Below are 18,473 nucleotides of genomic sequence, written 5' to 3'. Positions count from 1 at the left end.
CAGATAAGATTTCTTAAACTATACCTGAATGCTATTTCTAATCATTTTTCAGAAAAATAATAAGCATGTTCAAATGAAAGAAAGAAAATGAGTCACTGCTTTTGCCACACAAGACACATCTTTTTTGTATCTTAGATGGTATGAAGAATTATGTTTCCAGAAAAAAATGTGCCTTTTCAGATTCTCTAACTCCAAATTGTAAAACAAGTAATGTATGAAAGTAAGGTTCTTGTTATTTTTCCAGCTGTACAGAAGCGTTTGTATAATATGTTCTGGTTGTGTTACTCATGTTGAAAAAATAAATAGTTTTGCTTTTGAAGTGCCCCTAAAGACACTTGAATCAACTTCCCAAGTTGGAGAGACTTTTAAGGATTTGCATTCAATCACATCATTTTTGAGGACAAGAGCGGTTCTTGAATTAATCTGTGGCCCTAATTCTTTCTCCATACAAACATACATTGGATTTTCTGCCAATAATTCTCCTCCTCCTCCTCTCCTCCACCTCCCCCATCTTCCTGCTATCTCTTATTTGCAACACAAATTACAAACAAATTCATCGTTCACTTCAGAGTCAATTCAATTTGCATGATTGCTCAAAGGAAAAGAAAACCAGCTAAATACAACTTTTAATCTTGGTCAAAAAAACATGGTTCACTGCCAAAGACTTAACTCGAACATTTTGCTATGGCGGTAGTTGTTATTGCTGATTATTATAATAATAATAAAATTATTTCAGTTATTTTTATTTTTCTACAAGAATTCATATCACAAAATGTGCATATTGCTAGATTAAGATGAGATTAATGAGCCAGATGGGAATTTGTATTAGTTCAACTAGTTCAATACTTTTGTTATATCTTATACGCACTAAAAAAAGAAAAAATAGGCAACTGTTTCTTTTTACCTAAGCATATTTACTTCTTAAATATTTCTTATGGGGTTTTAGCTTCTAAGTGAGACCTAAAACATGAGTCTCCGGAACGTAAGTATCTTTCAAAGAAAAATTGGTCTCATCTTTCCCCTAATATTCGTTTTTCTTGCCAGATAAGACCATTTTCTTGAACTGTAGTGAGGTTTAGTTTTTAGAAGACTTGTAATCAATAGCATCTTCAAGTATTGTCATCTTCCTTTTGTGTTTCATCAAGCTGCTCTTGTTTCACAAGCTAGTAGTTTCTCTCAAACTTAATCACAGCCCTATTAATTCCAACCTATTAACCTAGAATTATATCTCAATAGAACGTTTTTAATGAGTGGGGATGGGACGATGGGAAGGAAAATTGAATATGGACATATCGACATTATATGAATGGGAGAGGCAAAGTTGTCTACTTGTGCTGAAGTCTTGGAAATTAAGTAATGAAGTTGTGATCAAAATTTTGCTTTGTTTGTAAAGTTGGGTGTGGTTTAAATTATGAAATGATAAGCATACGTCCTCTTGATATGGGAGATATTTAAGTAATCATTCTATGTCTAGTATCTGCATATTGGTAAGAAGGCTTCATTTACAATATGGACAGAAATATTTATTATAGTAATTAGCATTTAAACTGTTTATGATTATCCCAACAATTGCTCAGAGTGTAAATCCCTGTGTAAGCTTAATTCCTCTCCAAATGAGTATTGGCAATGACAATAACTGCCTGACACACCCAGAACATTATTACTCAATTGCATATATCCTGTTGTAACTAATTATATAATAATTAGTTTTCAAGAACACATTAACTTTTTCTCTGGCATGCTCTTACCCTTCCCCACCTGGTTGCAAAAAAACCTACAGCAAATCTAGTATATAGTGAGTACTGGTGCCAAGTCTGCCTTCAGGTTTAATATATTTTAATAAAACATTGCATACTCTCCATATATTTAAATAGATTGCTGGCATGATCTTCTTTCTGGTTTTATGTCTATAAAACTCACTCACTGCACATTATTGAAACTGATCTAGAAAGAAAACTTAATAGCTGCATCATTGCAAATTCAATGCTAGAGATCAAAATCTGTGATTCTGTAGAAGGAATGGCTGAGCATTGCAGTGGAGTCAAGAGAGAGATCAGCCTGGAGTCGTCGTGATTTAAGTTCAACCCCTCTTGAATTCTGTTAACTCTTGTCTAGCGCCAATTTAGTGCTGACTGACAGGTGACTAAATTCTTGTGTATAGGCATAGGCAATAAATCAGCTTAACTGGAACTTGCTGTGTGGTCCTGATTTGCAAGTTCTGGGTTTCCAAACATCCAATTGAAAGAGCGTCCAAAATTTTAGTACAAAAGTTTGAAAAATGAACTCGTACGTAAGTCTGGTTATTTTTGCCCTTTAGTGATGTGTCTCCTGCACTCCTACAGCAACACTGAAGCCCTAGCAAAAATACTGTGTCATGAATACAGTACAGTAGATACTATACTTTAAGATGAGCAAGTTGAGTGGAAAATGCTCTGGACTTCTCTTTCGTGAAAAGGTACCCTGTTTCCCTGGAAATAAGACCTCCCCAGATAATAAGCCCAATTGGCCCTCCCCGAAAAATATTGCAACACAGTAGCAGCCATGAGGTGACCACACTTGCCGCCTCCTGCATCTCAAAAATAATAAGACTTCCCCGAAAATAAGGCCAGGTGCTTATTTGGGGGGGGGAGGGGGAAAAATAGGACCCTGTCTTATTTTTGGGGAAACACGGTATAGAGATGCCTATCCTACAATTTTTAGCTGCCAAAGTCTGAAATAGACAAGAAGGTATTAACTTACCCAACCAATCTGTTATTACTTCTTTTTTTTTTAAATGTGCATTTGTAGAGGCTGTCGAATAAGGATAGGAATTTTGCCTAACTGAATATATAAATATAAGTCTCTTGAAGTGTCCCTTTGAGAGACAAAAATCAAAGCAATGGAATGGAAGTAATTCGTAAGATTATATCAAAGGGTGCATATATGAATACATTTCATTATGAGCTTGTTTTCAAAAGACTGTTCACATGGCAGAGTTAGTAATCTGAGTCCCTTATATAGCCCTTTCATTACAAAGCTAAATTTCTTTTCTCTTCTTTTAGAGAGAAAAGGTAAATTTGGTCCAAATAAATCTGGAATTTTGATTCCCCCCCGCCTTCTTCTGTCCAATTGTATCCAATTCTCTGAGAATGCCTGGATAAATCTTTGAAGTTTCCTTGGAAAGTTTTTCAAAAGTGTTTTGTTGTTGCAGGCTGAAGGAAAAAAGGACCTGCCAAGATCATACAGCCAGATTTGTGTCTAAGGCAAAACTAGAACTCACAGTCTCTCACTTTATAGCCTGATGCCTTAACCACTATACCAAACTGACTCTAGATATATACATATATTGCTTGCTCTCTTAGTGTAATTCAAACTAGAGGCTTTGAAATAAATATTCCAGTTGAACTAATCTGTGTTTTAAAATGTAGAAAATTTATCCTGCAGGGTCCAAATAACTTAAGAGGGTCAGAATAGATTCTTTCTTTAAAAAATAAATAAATCAAACTACTAAAAAGTTTGTGCTGTAAGGACTGTAGTTGCAGCTCCTGCTTCCTAAGCTGGTGCCCTCCCTATATTAGATTTTCCTAGCCAGCATGACCTAGGAATGGAATTGTTATCTGGAGGGCAGCTTTTTGAGAAAAAAAAAGATTTTAAATAGGGTCGCTGGTTTAGTCCAGACATCCCAAGCAAAAATATAGTAGGGGAGAGCAAGACATTTTGCTCTACCTACGTTATCTTCCAAGTCAGAAAAGACCAAATTCCTTTAATCTACTTTGACTTTAAATTAAAAGAAAAACAAACAGGGGAAAAAAAAATTGCACCTGGCTCGACAAAAGTGACTCACTTGCTTGACGTGATTTCAAGCGGCTGGGATATTAAAACCTGAAAAAGGGAGTTTATAATGGAAATGCTGACAGACTATTAACTATAGCATCACTGCTCTAATAAATGGAATGGGCTGTCATAATCTCTAGTTCATAAATATGCAAATACAAGTCAGAGGATTTGCTCCAAAGGATGTCTCTATAATTTTAACTGACCTTTACTGATACTAAATGTGCCTGTTGCTTCTGGTTTCACGTTTTAAATACAAAGCACTGCCTGTTTTGCTTCCAGGATGAGATCCTGTTTTTTCCTGGAAAGTGTATCAGCAATGCATGTCTACTTTCTTCAGTGGAAGCAAAGCAGAGCTCAAATGTCAACGCAAGGTTAAAAGTCCCACTTGCTGAGCAAAAAACCTTCTTGGCTGCAAGCAATTTTGGGTTGATACACATCCATATTCACGCCAAAAATGTTTGCTGAATTAATTACTCTCTTCTCCCTCTCATTCTCCCTCTCTCTTCCTCTCTCTCTCTTTTGAAGGGGAGATTTCAAATGCCTCTTTTCCATTCATGTGTCAAAGACCTCACTGACCTGCCAAAATTCAGTCAGTCACTCAGTGATAAACAGCCCATCAACACAATAATATCGACTCTGAATATTTTCCTGCTTTGGGCCAAATGGAGGTAAATCCAATGACTTAATATTTAATAACCTAAATGCAATTTGCTTAGAGTCTTTCATTGCATAGAAGAGAATTGGATGGCTAGCAGTTTTTTTTTTTTAGATTCAATCCTCCCCTCCCTCCCTCCCTTTAATTATTTTAAGCTATTCATCTTGGTATCTGGTCCACTGATGCTTCGCCAAATTGCCAGCAGGGGAAAGATCTGTCCAATCCTGAAGCTAAATGAGTCACTGAGAATCAATCTGTTTAGTTTCTCTTGCTACGGTAGGATTCCGCTGTCCTGGTCTCATTCGGCTTCATTCAGAAAGAGGGCTTCAGCGTTGGACATTGCCGCCTTCTGTTTCTCCATCCTGGCTCTGTTCGTCACAGCTGTTCATGGATTCCAACTGGCTGGACACAAAACCACAGATGCTCTGGTGTCAACCGCTAGGCAGTTCTTGCTCTGATGGAAAATGAAGACATCCGAGCTTTTTCAAGGTTACCAGTGCAGTGGTTTATCAGGAATCTGAAGAAAAAGGAACAACAGGGACAAATTGTTTAGCTGGTTTTTCAGCTGCTGCCTCGCCCCCTCCCCCAATTTTGTTCCCAATTTCAATTCAATTCATTAAATTTATATGCCGCCCTTTTCCCCCGAAGGGGACTCAGGGCGGCTCACAACTCGAACCGGGGAGGGGAATACAGACAAAAGATTTAAAAACAACAACATAACAATATATAATTTAAAAACTCACAACAGTCATACCATTCGAGACGGGGGCAACAGCTCTTTAGCCCCAGGCCTGTCGGAACAACCAGGTTTTGAGGGCTTTGCGGAAGGCCTGGAGGGTGGTGAGGGTTCGAATCTCCACGGGGAGTTCCCAAATCCCCAAACATTCTCCACAAGGGAATATCGTATTTTTCGGAGTAGAAGATGCACCAAGATTTTGAAGAGGCAAATTAAAACATCAAGCTTTTGCACTCTGCAGACCTCCCCAAAACAGCCCGTTTTTTTGTCCAAAAAGGGCATGAATAGCCTTTAGGAGGCTTGTAGTGTGCTCCTGGGGGCTGGGCAAAAACGAGCAAAAAACGGCTCGTTTTTCACTCATTTTTGCCCTCCCCAACCCTCAGGAGCACTCTGGAAGCCTCCTAAAGGCTATGCATGGCTATTTTTGAAAAGGGGGCGAGGTTTCGGGAGGCCCCAAATGCTGTATTCAGTATATAAGATGCACCCAGATTTTCACCCTCTTTTCTGAGGGAAAAAGGTGCGTCTTATACTCCGAAAAATATAGAAGCCCCCAAATAAGTGTGGTGAAGATTTTTCACCTTTCTCTCCATTACTCTCTAAGCTCCGACCTGTCAGATGCATTCATATACTTAAAAGGAAAGTGGTTTATATAATCCTGAAAGGGGAACGTAAAGGTTTTTGCAGTGCCTGCTAAAAAAAAATGCTAAGAAGCAAGTATTTCATATTTCCTTTCTTTCTTCCGAGCCATGATTCAATTACATAAAACTATGTGCATTGCTCTTAAGAACTTCATGTGAGATTAAGATAACTGGTATTTTCATGGTAAATGATTAAATTAGCAGACACTGTTTTATCTTGAACTTTGCCATCGAGGCTGACATTTTTGCACAATTTACTCCTAGACACTGGTAATCTAAATTGCTCCGCGTCTCTCATTTTTTCAAAGCATTTGAACAACTAAAGAGCCCTACTGCCTCAGTCTGATTTGTAAGAGGGCAAGCTTTGACACGCTTTCATCCTGGCGTAAGAAACGGCAAGAGAGAACATGGATGTTTCCTTTATTTCTGCTGAACTTGGATGGGGACATCATATTAGTGGATAGCATTGGTTCGCTCTTTTGAATGTGTGTGTGTGTGTGTGTGTGTGAGTATGCTTTGATGTTGTAGCAAGGCTTAATAGTTTCAATGATATTAAAAGTGACATCGATGGGAGCTTGAACCTGAAAAAAAGGCAGAATAACAAAAGAGATTTGGAAGGGACTTTGGAGGTTTTCTAGTTCAACCTCCTGTTCATCATTTCATCATCATAGCAATAGCAGTAGACTTATATACCGCTTCATAGGGCTTTCAGCCCTCTCTAAGCGGTTTACAGAGAGTCAGCATATTGTCCCCAACAATCTGGGTCCTCATTTTACCCACCTCGGAAGGATGGAAGGCTGAGTCAACCCTGAGCCGGTGGGATTTGAACCGCTGAACTGCTGATCTAGCAGTAGCTTGCAGTGCTGCATTTAACCACTGCGCCACCTTGGCTCTTTCCATCATTGGCTCATCATTTATTGGGCTTGTATGCCGCCCACTCTCAAGAGACTCAGGGCGGCTTACAGATAAAAAGGGAAGGGGGGATACAAAAAAATTAAAAACAACATTAAAATACCACAACATTCATAACTTAGGATGGGGCTGGATAAATCAACAGCCCCAGGCCTGCCGGAACAGCCAGGTCTTGGTCGCTTTGCGGAAGGCCAGAAGGGTAGTAAGGGTCCGGATCTCCACGGGAAGATCGTTCCATAGGGCCAGAGCAGCTACAGAGAAGGCTCTCCCCCGGGGAGTCGCCAGCCGACATTGACCGGCAGATGGAATCCGGAGGAGGCCTAGTCTGTGAGATCTTATGGGTCTCTGGGAGGTAAATGGCAGGAGGCGGTCTCTCAGGTAGGAAACCCTGTTCAGGTAGGAAACCCTCTAATTCAGACAGTAGCAATCAAATTCTGTATTATTTCAAGAGACTGTATGGCTATGACTGAAACCTACAGTGGAGTTTGGGTACCAGATGATGACATTTCCAATATGGGGGTTTCTGGGAAAAGCCCAGGACCTGTACAGGTAGATCTGGAACTGATGATATGACCCAATCAAAGTCAAAATTAGTTTGAAGTGCCAGTATCAAAAGAGGAGGAATGTCCCACTCTTTAGAAAGATGTTCCAAGAAGTAAGGATTTGAATTAAGAAGGATGTAATTCTGTTCCTATTAGAATCAGTAGATATTCAGTGAGTATCTATGTTATTGAGGTTAATGAAGCTAACATAGATACAGGGAGGCAAGATCCTGAGGAGTTCTCTAACAAATGGCAAGTAGTGCTAAATGAAACATCAAAAAACAATATAGCACTCGTTATGGTAATTGGAATAAGAAAAATTAGAGAAACGGAGGAGCCTATAATTACAAGAATACTTGGATTTGATAAATGCAATAATCTAGGACAGAGGCCAATAAGCGTTTTGTGAATACAATTCTTTGTTCATTGCCAACATCTGCTTCAAGTGACAGAAATGCTAACTCTACACTTAGATATCACGGAATAGAAAACCAGAATCATGTGGATTATCGGTTAGGAAATAGAAATACAGGAAACAGAAAATGTGAAAAGGAAATCAAGCCAGCTGTGACAGTTTCAGGGGCAGATTGTGGAACAGACCATGAATTATTAGTGTCAAATATACAGGTTAAATTTAGAAAATTAAAGAGGGTAAAGGCTGCCAGTGAAAATTGAGCTGGAGAACATACAACAAGAAGAATAGAATAAACACATTATACAATAATCTGAAGGGGTAAGGAACTTGAGGATTTACCATAAGAGGTATTACAATACAGTATTTCTGGAGTTAAGATGATGTCACTAAATTTAAAAATTTGAATTAAAAATTCTCAGGGTTTGTGCTTTTTTTTTTTTAAAAAAAGTAAGGGTAAAAAAGTAGTGCTGGGTTATACACTTACTTACTTTTTCCCCACCTTTATTATTTTTATAAATAAATCAAGGCAGCAATTATATCCCCGCACTTTTTTTCTATTTCCCCCCCACAACAATCCTGTGAGGAGTTGGCCCTGAGAGAGGGAGCGACTGGTCCAAAGTCACACAGCTGGTTTCTACAACTCACACTTTCCTGCTTTCTGCTGGTGCCTTAACTACTAAACCAAATTGGTTCTCTGGTTATTACCTTTGAAAAGGCTTTATGCAGAGCTCCATAGCAATAGCACTTAGACTTATATATCGCTTTACAGTGCTTTACAGCAAGGTTGGGTTCTGGCATGCATTGCTGCCGGTTCGCTTGTGGGCGCGCAGCACACGCATACCCAGTACAATAAAAATTGTTCTGTGCATGTGTAGAAGCAAAAACAAAGATGGTGCTGTCTACGGCGCTACCAGGAGAACCAGTTTGGGGGTGTGGCAGGCCTGGATCGCTGCCAGTTCCAGCGACCGCCAAACCACTTTTGGTTTGGCCGAACTGGTCCGAACAAGTAGGAATCCACCACTGCTTTACCCTCCTCTATAAGCGGTTTACAGAGTCAGCAAATTGCCCCCAACAATTTGGCTCCTCATTTTATCCACCTCGGAAGGATGGAAGGATGAGTCAACCTTGAACCTGGTGGGATTTGAACTGCCAAATTGCAGTTAGCAGGCAGGCAGCAGAAATAGTCTGCAGTACTGCACTAACCACTGAGCCACGACGTATCAAGTGATATACGTCTTGCCAGATTTCAACATGTTCTTCTGTTCAACCCACGAACAGAAATCTTATTTGCAAGTCCTCCGCTTCGCGTAGGTCCTGGTGATAGCCCCCCCCTTAACAGCACTTCACATTGGATGACCCTGTTCTTGTTACCATTTTTCTTTTTACACAAGCTGAAGCAGTTTAGATTAGTTGAATAGCATTAGATAAATGGGAAAGATCCAATTTCAGTACATCTCATTGTCATAGAGTATTAAGATTGTGTTGTTGTTTGTTAAAATTCTTCCACTGAATTGAACTAATAAGCTAATATTCTTCTATTGACTGTTATAATATATATAAAAAAGACATTCACCTTGCCTTCCATCCTAATGCCTATATGTTTATTTTAGATCTAAAGGGGTATGAGAGAAAACATACTTTACCACCATGGGAGTGAGAGCGCTATCAGAAAATTGCAGTTATAATCTTTCCTTGCACATCGAGGTAAATGAAGATACCTCCTCTCGATCTCTTTTAACCTTCTGAGATACCAAGTTGAAATGAACTTTGGTTGTCCCAAAGTTATGATCTAGTATCCATCTCATGAAACTGGAAATATGCAACAAGGGGGGAGGGTCATTCTCAGTATTTTGCTCATATTTTCTTTAAATTTATATTATGTTTTTCCAATAATCTTTTAACATTAATGATATTAAGAAGTGTTTTATGACTTTTCTTGTTTTCTTTCTCCCTCCATCCTTCATTTCCTTTCCTTTTATAGACCTTAGATCAGGGTACCCAATCTCCAGTCCCAGTCCATGGCCCATTGGAAACTGGGCTACACAAGCATGAGTGAGCATTCAAAGCTCCATTTGTGTGAGTGGTGGCACACACACAAAACCATCCTTCCCACCTTCCAGCCATTGCCACTCCACATAGAGCCGAGGTGGCGCAGTGGTTAAATGCCGAGGTGGCGCAGTGGTTAAATGCAGCACTGTCAGGCTACTTCAGCTGACTTTAGTTCTGCAGTTTGGCTGTTCAAATCTCACCGGCTCAGGGTTGACTCAGCCTTCCATCCTTCCGAGGTGGGTAAAATGAGGACCCGGATTGTTGTTGGGGGCGATATGCTGACTCTGTAAACCGCTTAGAGAGGGCTGAAAGCCCTATGAAGCGGTATATAAGTCTAACTGCTATTGCTATACCGGGAAATGTTGGGGACTGCTGCCTTATTCTATGCATTATCTTGCTTTTATGGGGGGAATCTTGGGGAATCTTTTCGGCCAAATAATGTTTTATTTTAGTCTCATATCATCCCATTTTTCTATATGTTCAAGGCAGCTTAAATGGGGGTCTCCCTTCATTTATCCCTGCAAAACCAAACAATGAAATAGGCTGGGCTGGGAGAAAATGACCCATCCAAAAACATAAACAGGAGCCAAGGTGGCGCAGTGGTTAAATGCAGCACTGCAGGCTACTGCTAGATCAGCAGGTCAGCGGTTCAAATCTCACCGGCTCAGGGTTGACTCAGCCTTCCATCCTTCCGAGGTGGGTAAAATGAGGACCCAGATTGTTGGGGGCAATATGCTGACTCTCTGTAAACCGCTTAGAGAGGCCTGAAAGGCCTATGAAGCGGTATATAAGTCTACTGCTATAAAGCCAGTTTCTATGGCCAAAGTTACATTTGAACCTAGAGCTCCTCAATCCTAGTTCAACCCCATAACATTACATTTCACTCATATAGATGCTTTAAGGAAATCAATTTTATAATTTTGTAAGTAAATCTATTCTACAGATTTTGGAAAGTGATCACTCTTGCCATGAAGTGCCAGAAGATTCAATCAAGAGAAGACCAGCTACTAAATACCTGCACATAGGTGTTATTTCCAGCAACAATTTTTACGGGCCCGGGCCCAGGCAATGTCTGACATAATAAAAAGAGTTAATGAAGTTAGGAATGGAGTTCAAAACATGGAATATGCTGAATCTACTGAGGCCATTGCCTGAAATATCCTGAAATCTCTCCTTGGAAAACGTATTTATTATATATGGTCAGACTCACCCTCTAGAAAAGGGAAAAAGGCAGAAAGTCAAAGTAGGAGTTACACCTACTTTGCTATTAGCACCTATAGTATCTGTCAGCGGGGCAAAGTGAGAAGAATGTGTTCTGTGTTCCAAACTTCACTCTGATGGTTGATCAGGTTATGCTCTATATATCATTTTTCTGTTCAATCATAATATGTAGGAAATATGTGCTAATAGCAGATGTTCACATGGGACAAAAATGGCTCAGTTTCAAAAGAAGAAACATTGCTGAATCTTGATATTTCAACAGTCTGAGTTGTGTATTATAACGATAAATCAAGCGTGGCAGATGATATCATGTGGGCTTGCCTTTCAGCTACTTGGTACACTACTTGAGCACTGGATTTGTCATCACCACAACAATTATGTACCTCCATGTTACTTTTGTAGTGTATGAAAATATCGTACTTGGCTAGCTCACACCATATGGGTCTTACTTATGTCAGCATCCTTCCTTAATAGAGTAGGTGAATGTTGGCAAGAGATAATAAAACGGGGTCACAAAAAAGTCCAACCTTCATAAGCTACATTGACAGGCAGGATGGACAGATTACGGAACCTCCAAGATAGCATATAGAAGAAAATGGATTCTGTTACAACTGCTCTCTCCACTCATCACCTAAACTGAATACATTTTGCATTTGAAGGTATTTAATCACTGCTAGGTAATGACAGGTAGTTTAACCAGCCTAACATGTTTTGAGCTGAGCTCCTGTAATGGTCATGTGGGGATGACTATGGCAGGCAGTGCAAAGAGACTCAGCCATGGGAATAGCCAGATAAAAGCAACTTAGCCCAATTTTGGAATGTGGGCAGTGTAAGTGGCTCAGAAAAGACTCTTTGTAGTTTCTTGGGCTGTAAAGGGGAGGGGTGGTCGTGATGATGTGGGGAGGGGGGGGGAGGAGGAAGAAATGCACTTTCAGACTTGCAAGATTGATATGAGTCTTGCGAAGTAGACCAGATAGGAAACATGGCCAGATAAGCTAATTCCACTTTATTCTAAGGCAGTGGTGGGATTCAATTTTTTTTACTACCGGTTCAGTGGGTGTGGCTTGGTGGGCGTGGCAGGCGAAGGATACTGTGCAAAATCTCCATTTCCTCCTGATCAGCTGGGACTTGGGAGGCAGAGAATAGATGGGGGCGGGGCCAGCCAGAGGTAGTATTTATTGGTTCTCTGAACTACTCAAAATTTTTGCTACCGGTTCTCCAGAACTGGTCAGAGCCTACTGAATACCACCTCTGTTGTAAGGTTACATTAGCCAAGTCTGGCAAATCTAAAAGTACATTTCTCTCTCCGTCTCCTTTATAGCCAAGAAACTAGGGAGGGTCCCTTCTGAGCTACTTGCCCTGTCCACATTCCTGCTGGCTAAGTTGCCCTTTATCCGACTAGTATCTTGGTTGCTTCTCTACATCCTATCTCCCAAGGTCACTGCAACATATCTTTATGGCTGCCTTGTTACCATCTCTAGCTTATAGTTACGGACATCTCAGAATTCACAAAGCTAAAATATTCCTGTCTTTGTTAATCATGACCCAGTGTGATGGATGCAGTGTGTGTGGAAATCAAATAATACAATTCTTCCTTCTGATTAAAGTTAAATTTATTAGCAATTAAGACCAGGGTAGAAAACAGAACAAGGCGAACTTCTAATTCTACGGTCCAAAATTATATAGTGAGTGACTGCATTATTTGTGGATAGTTAATATCTACTAAGAAGTTGACAGTATTAATATAACGGCAATGCAATTAAAACAACCCTCCAAGTTTGCAATGCTAAGATTATTTCTGCTCTAATTAAATCATAGCTCTTTAGCAAAAAGGAGAACAAAATTAACATGTTGGAATCTCTTCTCCCCCAGTTGCTTTCAGCACTTTCCTTCTCCTGCCCTCCCTCTTGGTGAATATTGATTTGGGGCTATCCTTGGCCATCCTAGTGAAGAAGAGAAAGCAGAATGTCTTTGGTTAAGCACCTAGCAGGTCATGAAAGCTTTCATTCTGTAACCAGCAGGATGAGAAATCGCCATATTAGAAAGACATACCAGCAGATAACTTCCTTGGCCCAGATATTCTGACATTTCTGAAGCATACAGAACATGGAACTGATTGGAGTCTGTGCATATAAACCAAATTCATAATACTCCTTCTGATAATAATAATACAATGAAACTGCACAAAAATTAATAAAATCAACATGAAATCCAATAAAAGGGAACACCACAGATTTCTATCTTCCCATGTGTTGAGCTCTTCCTTATTACAGGGCTGCGTTCAAGGAAGTTGCCTAGCAAAATTTTACTACTTTTTATAAGACTTAGTTCCAAGTAGATAAAAGGTAAAAGGTAAAGGTTCCCCTTACACAAATGTGCTAGTTGTTCCTCCGTTTCTTAGCCGAAGAGCCAGCGCTGTCTGAAGACATTCTCTGGGTCATGTGGCTGGCATGACTAAATGCCGAAGGCATATGGAACGCTGTTACCTTCCCACCAAAGATGGTTCCTATTTTTCTACTTGCATCTTTTACATGCTTTCAAACTGCTAGGTTGGCAGAAGCTGGGACAAGTAACGGGAGCTCACTCTGTTACGCGGTGCTAGGGATTCAAACCGCCAAACTGCCAACCTTTCTTGTCTACAAGCGGAGCGTCTTAGGCATAGAGCCACCGTGTCCCTCTCCAAGTAGATAGTTTATGTAAAAAGCATCCAAAGCACGTGGAGTTTCTTGTTTCAAAAATCATGGAATTCTGGATGTCTCCACAGAAAAGGCAATACAAGCAGTCTTTTTACTTGTTATCCTGTTTCCCTGGAAATAAGACCTCCCCAGATAACAAGCCCAATCGGGCTTTTGAGCGCATGCACTAAAATAAGCACTTCCCGAAAATATTGCAACACAGCAACAGCCATGAGGTGACCACACTCGCCACCTCCTGCACCTCAAAAATAATAAGACCTCCCCAAAAATAAGGCCAAGTGCTTATTTTGGGGGTCAAAAGAAAATAAGTCCCTGTTTTATTTTTGGGGAAACACGGTACCACAATAGGAACCAGGTGAATCACATCTGATCCTTATGATCTTTTCTGTCATGTTTGTTAAGTGAATCACTGCAGTTATTAAGTGAATCATGCATTTATTAAATGAACCCAGATTTTCCACTGACTTTGTTTTCCCGAAGCTGGCTGGGAAGGTCACAATTGGCGATCGGATTAAAAAAAAAAAGCAAACTATACGTACACTGAGAGTTGGCCAAGTCTTTGCAACCCAGATTTGGAAGCCTTAATAAAGTGTTGTAAAATAGTGCTGCTGTAAAAGCCCAAAATTATAGCTGTAGATCACATTTGAGCAAGAGCAAGGAGAGCTTTTAATTGATTTATTCATTGGATTTATTGATTTCTTTTTAACGACTTTGCTCAGTTTCCACATCTGACTCCATTCATGTTGGAAGTCATCCTCTGGCATCCAATACAAAGCTAAGTAGAACCGCCAAGCCCAAAATTTGTTTCTCCTTGCCTTCCTGGTTTGATTAAAAAACATGTAACTGAGTTAATGTTACTGTTTAGTTTCCTTTAGACATACGAGCTAGTATAGTTAAGCTATCATTGCAGAAGGCAGTTGTTTATTCAAGCGAAGTGGTAGAGGTTTTACACTTGTTACCAACTACTTTATTTATGATACATTTGTCATTTCACAGGTCAGTTTTTAAGCTCTTATTTCTTTCGTTCTCCATCCTTCCCTTGGAATTGTAAAACTCTTCATCTCTTGGACCTGATGATTAAAATCTTCAGGGTGTTTGTGTTCATTTCAGATAAACTGACTGCCTGCAATTGAGCAACTGCTATGACCTTTACACAGATGGCTTTCTGGTGCTTAGGCTATGCCTGCTTATGATGGAGGAGGCCAGCTGAAAAAGCTGTGCTACAGGGAGTGGAAGGGTGGCGTAGAATAATTGACTTATCCATCGTCCAATGTAGAATACTTTAAATCCATTTCTGTTGGACATGATAGCAACTAGCGAATTAGTAAGTGGAAGTTGGAATGTCATCTGCCAATAGGTTGCATTCAGCTTTACAACTCCTGATGATCATTTTTCAGAGGTTTCATATAGGCTATGAGCAATATACAGTTAAAGACCAGTGATTTAGCAACCATTCAAATTTCCAACAGTGCTCGGCAAATAGTACGTGTGACTGGTCCTCAGAATTCTGGTCGTCACAGGGTCTCCATAATTATGTGTGGTTGTCATTTGTGACTTTCTTTGCTGGCTTTCAACAAGCAAAGTCAATGATGCCACAGTTTACAACAGTGTCTTTAGGGAAAGCAATTCTGCTCCCAATTGCCACCATAAACTGAAGACTACCTGTGGTAGGGTTTCAGCAGAATGTAATGAGTAATCCAGAATCTACCAATTTGATTAAATATTTATAGACAAGACTCAAGATGCAAGTTTATTCAAGTGCTAATCTTAAAATAAGATCTAATGCAACAGGTCAGCTTTCTGATTGAGTCTCTTCCAGGAGAGAAGTTATATAAAGCTGTATTGTTGCTCCATTGTTACATGATTTCTATATAACAATTCCACGGTTGATCATCTAACTTAAACAGAATTTCATTCTTCAAATATTTCAGGGATGCACACAGCTACTACATGTAATGATGCCGTGATGCGATCACTATCATTGATGGGTCTTTAGAGGGCCCTTCAGCCTTTTAATATATCTTCTGCAGGGAGCAACAGCTATAGTTAAGCTCAGTGGTGGGTTGCAATTTATTTTACTACCAGTTTGCTTGTGCGTGCGTGCGGGATCGTGCAACGCTTCTGTACATGCGCAGAAGCATCCGGGCGGGTGGGTGGAGCCTTCCGCTGCTGCCACTACCAGTTTGCCCGATCTGGGCTGAACCGGCAGCAACCCACCTCTGGTTAAGCTGCACTGAAACCCAACTGCTGAGATCTTATGAAATATGTCCTGGCATAGTTACATTGGCCCACAGATTCCCAAATCAAATGACAGAGATCGTTCAGACTGGGAGACACTTCGAATAGTCCTCATGCCCTCATCACCTCAAGACTGGATTACTGTAACGCGCTCTACATGGGGCTGCCCCTGAAGAGTGTTCGAAGACTACAGTTGGTCCAGAATGCAGCCGCGCCAGTGATATGGGGTGTATCTAGATACACCCATGTTACATCTATCCTCCGCGAGCTGCACTGGCTCCCCATTGGTCTCCAGACGCGCTTCAAGCTGCTAGTCATTACTTTTAAAGTCCTACATGGTTTAGGACCTGGCTACCTGAGAGACCGCCTCCTGCCACTTACCTCCCAACGACCAACAAGATCGCACAGGTTGGGCCTCCTCCGGGTGCCATCAACCGGACAATGCCGGCTGGTGGCCCCCCGTGGGAGGGCCTTCTCTGTTGCTGCGCCGGCCCTGTGGAACGATCTACCCATAGAGATCCGGACCCTTACCACTCTCCCAGCCTTCTGTAAAGCCGTCAAGGCCTGGCTGTTCCAGCAGGCCTGGAGCTGTTGATTGATATCCAGCCCCGCTTAGATGGAATGGATGAAGTGGAATTTTAATTGTATTTTTTATTCTTAAATTTTAAATGTTTCTTTTGTCTTGCTATGAGCCGCCCAGAGTCCCAATGGGAGTGGGCGGCATACAAATTTTATTAAACTCGAAACTTGAAACTCAGATTTATGCAAGCAGTAGTCCTAACTTTAAGAAAAATCAGCAGAGTACAATAGCATATTTCAATAGCTGCGCAATACTATTGTAGAAGACAGCTGCATATAGCTGCCAAAAATGTTTTGCTTCACACAAACAGTGAAGCAACAACAGGTCTTTTGAACGTCACGTAACACAGGGGTCCCCAACCCCCGGCCCACTAGTGGGCCATGACCTATTCAAAACTAGGCCATGCAAGGGCAGCCCAGCACACACTTGTGCAGCTCAACTTTTACAAGTCGAGTCGCGCGGGCATGCGTGTGTGTGCTGGGCCACCGCTCACGTGACCCCGTTTGCCTCTCTCTGCCCTTCGCCGGGCCAAGCCACAAAGGTTGGGGACTGTTGACAAACTGCTTTGACAAACCCACATCACAGCAAAATCATACAAATCAATTTACCTTTCCTCCTTGTTAGTGGAATCTATGCAGACCTTCAGTTCCTACTTATCAACTGTAGAAGATTCATGGGATATCCGCGTATAGGTGAACAAGGCCTAAGTGACCTGTAGATTTCTTCCATACCATTCAGGTGGCATTGCACGGTTATTTAAGTAAACAACCAGAAGATTAAAATTACTGGAGACATAAAAAGGGCACTTGACATTTCTGCTCATTAACTAGCTGATGAGTGTAACTCATTTGGCATTAGTTTATTTATTGTCAGCACATTGTCCCACGTATCTTGTCAACACAATGAGCTTCACTCCAACATCACCTTGAGTTCTGTTGATGGCTCCTCTCAGTAGGAAGGAAATGGGTGGGTTTCATACGTGGCCAATGTCACTTCGGGTGTGTCACCAAGAGAGGCTTGCCAACCACTTTGATATTTCAGGACTAGCATTTCGTGCACCAGAACAGTCAGATAGAAAAAGCCACATAAATTTCCCACCCTCATCTGGAAAGAACTTCAGCAACTGATGCAAAGCCCATTTTTTCTGAACAACTCTTGGGATGGGGTGGCATATTAATCTAAGTAATAACTAAATAATCTGGCAACTTCCAAATTATTATTTATTAGCATTAAAACAAAATTAGGGATGATGATCTAGAGAACACAGAATTTCTTAGATTTGCCATCGGGAAACCAGTTTTAATCTCTGCACACAGTGGATTTCCAGAGAAGAAGCTTTACCACATGCAATGTGCCTTTAATGTGGTGTCTAGCTCTTTTATTTTTTTTGTCATTTGTGATCACAGATAAACAACTGACCAGTTCTGTGGTGTGCTTTATATCACGGCACGCAACCTTTCACAGCCACAAACTGCAGATTCTCTTCTGTACTTTTTTTGAATGTGTGTATGTGTATAATAACCTGCTATCTATCTATCTATCTATCTATCTATCTATCTATCTATCTATCTATCTATCTATCTATCTATCTATCTATCTATCTATCATCTATCTATCTATCTATCTATCTATCTATCTATCCTTCCTTCCTTCCTTCCTTCCTTCCTTCCTTCCTTCCACCCACTCACCCACCCACCCACCCACCCACCCACCCACCCACCCAATATTTTCTGGAATTATTAGAAATTTTAACTTTAATTAATGTTTCAAATCATTTTTAAAAATCATTAAAACAATGGAAAACATGCCATATGGAGTATTATGCAGACTAAACCTGATGGTTGTTCACTCTTTTTGTACATAAATGCTAGGTAACTCATGCTGACAACAGCCAGATGGAGTTGTGTTGTTATTATTGCTATTATTATTTATTATTAGTATACTGCTAAATGAAGAAAAACTGACAGCAGTTTAC

General features: G+C 40.5%; 1 protein-coding gene across 1 annotated transcript in view; it reads right to left on the bottom strand.

Moving 5' to 3' along the window:
* Positions 1–2,622: 2,622 nt before the first annotated feature.
* Positions 2,623–18,473, bottom strand: part of LOC148044542 (uncharacterized) — a 305,580-nt gene continuing 289,729 nt past the window's right edge. Inside the window, exon 5 of the mRNA XM_087719342.1 lies at positions 2,623–4,988. Within this exon, the coding sequence (XP_087575468.1) occupies positions 4,910–4,988 (79 nt within the window). The 3' untranslated portion in view covers positions 2,623–4,909. The remainder of the gene's footprint in view (positions 4,989–18,473) is intronic.

The sequence above is a fragment of the Thamnophis sirtalis genome, unplaced genomic scaffold (genome assembly GCF_051295495.1).
Source record: "Thamnophis sirtalis isolate CommonGarterSnake01/CBP01778 unplaced genomic scaffold, rThaSir2_p1.2 scaffold_7, whole genome shotgun sequence".
In the NCBI taxonomy this organism is placed as follows: domain Eukaryota; kingdom Metazoa; phylum Chordata; class Lepidosauria; order Squamata; family Natricidae; genus Thamnophis; species Thamnophis sirtalis.
The sequence above is the reverse complement of the archived record's forward strand: the minus strand, read 5'-3'. Positions and strand labels throughout refer to the sequence as shown.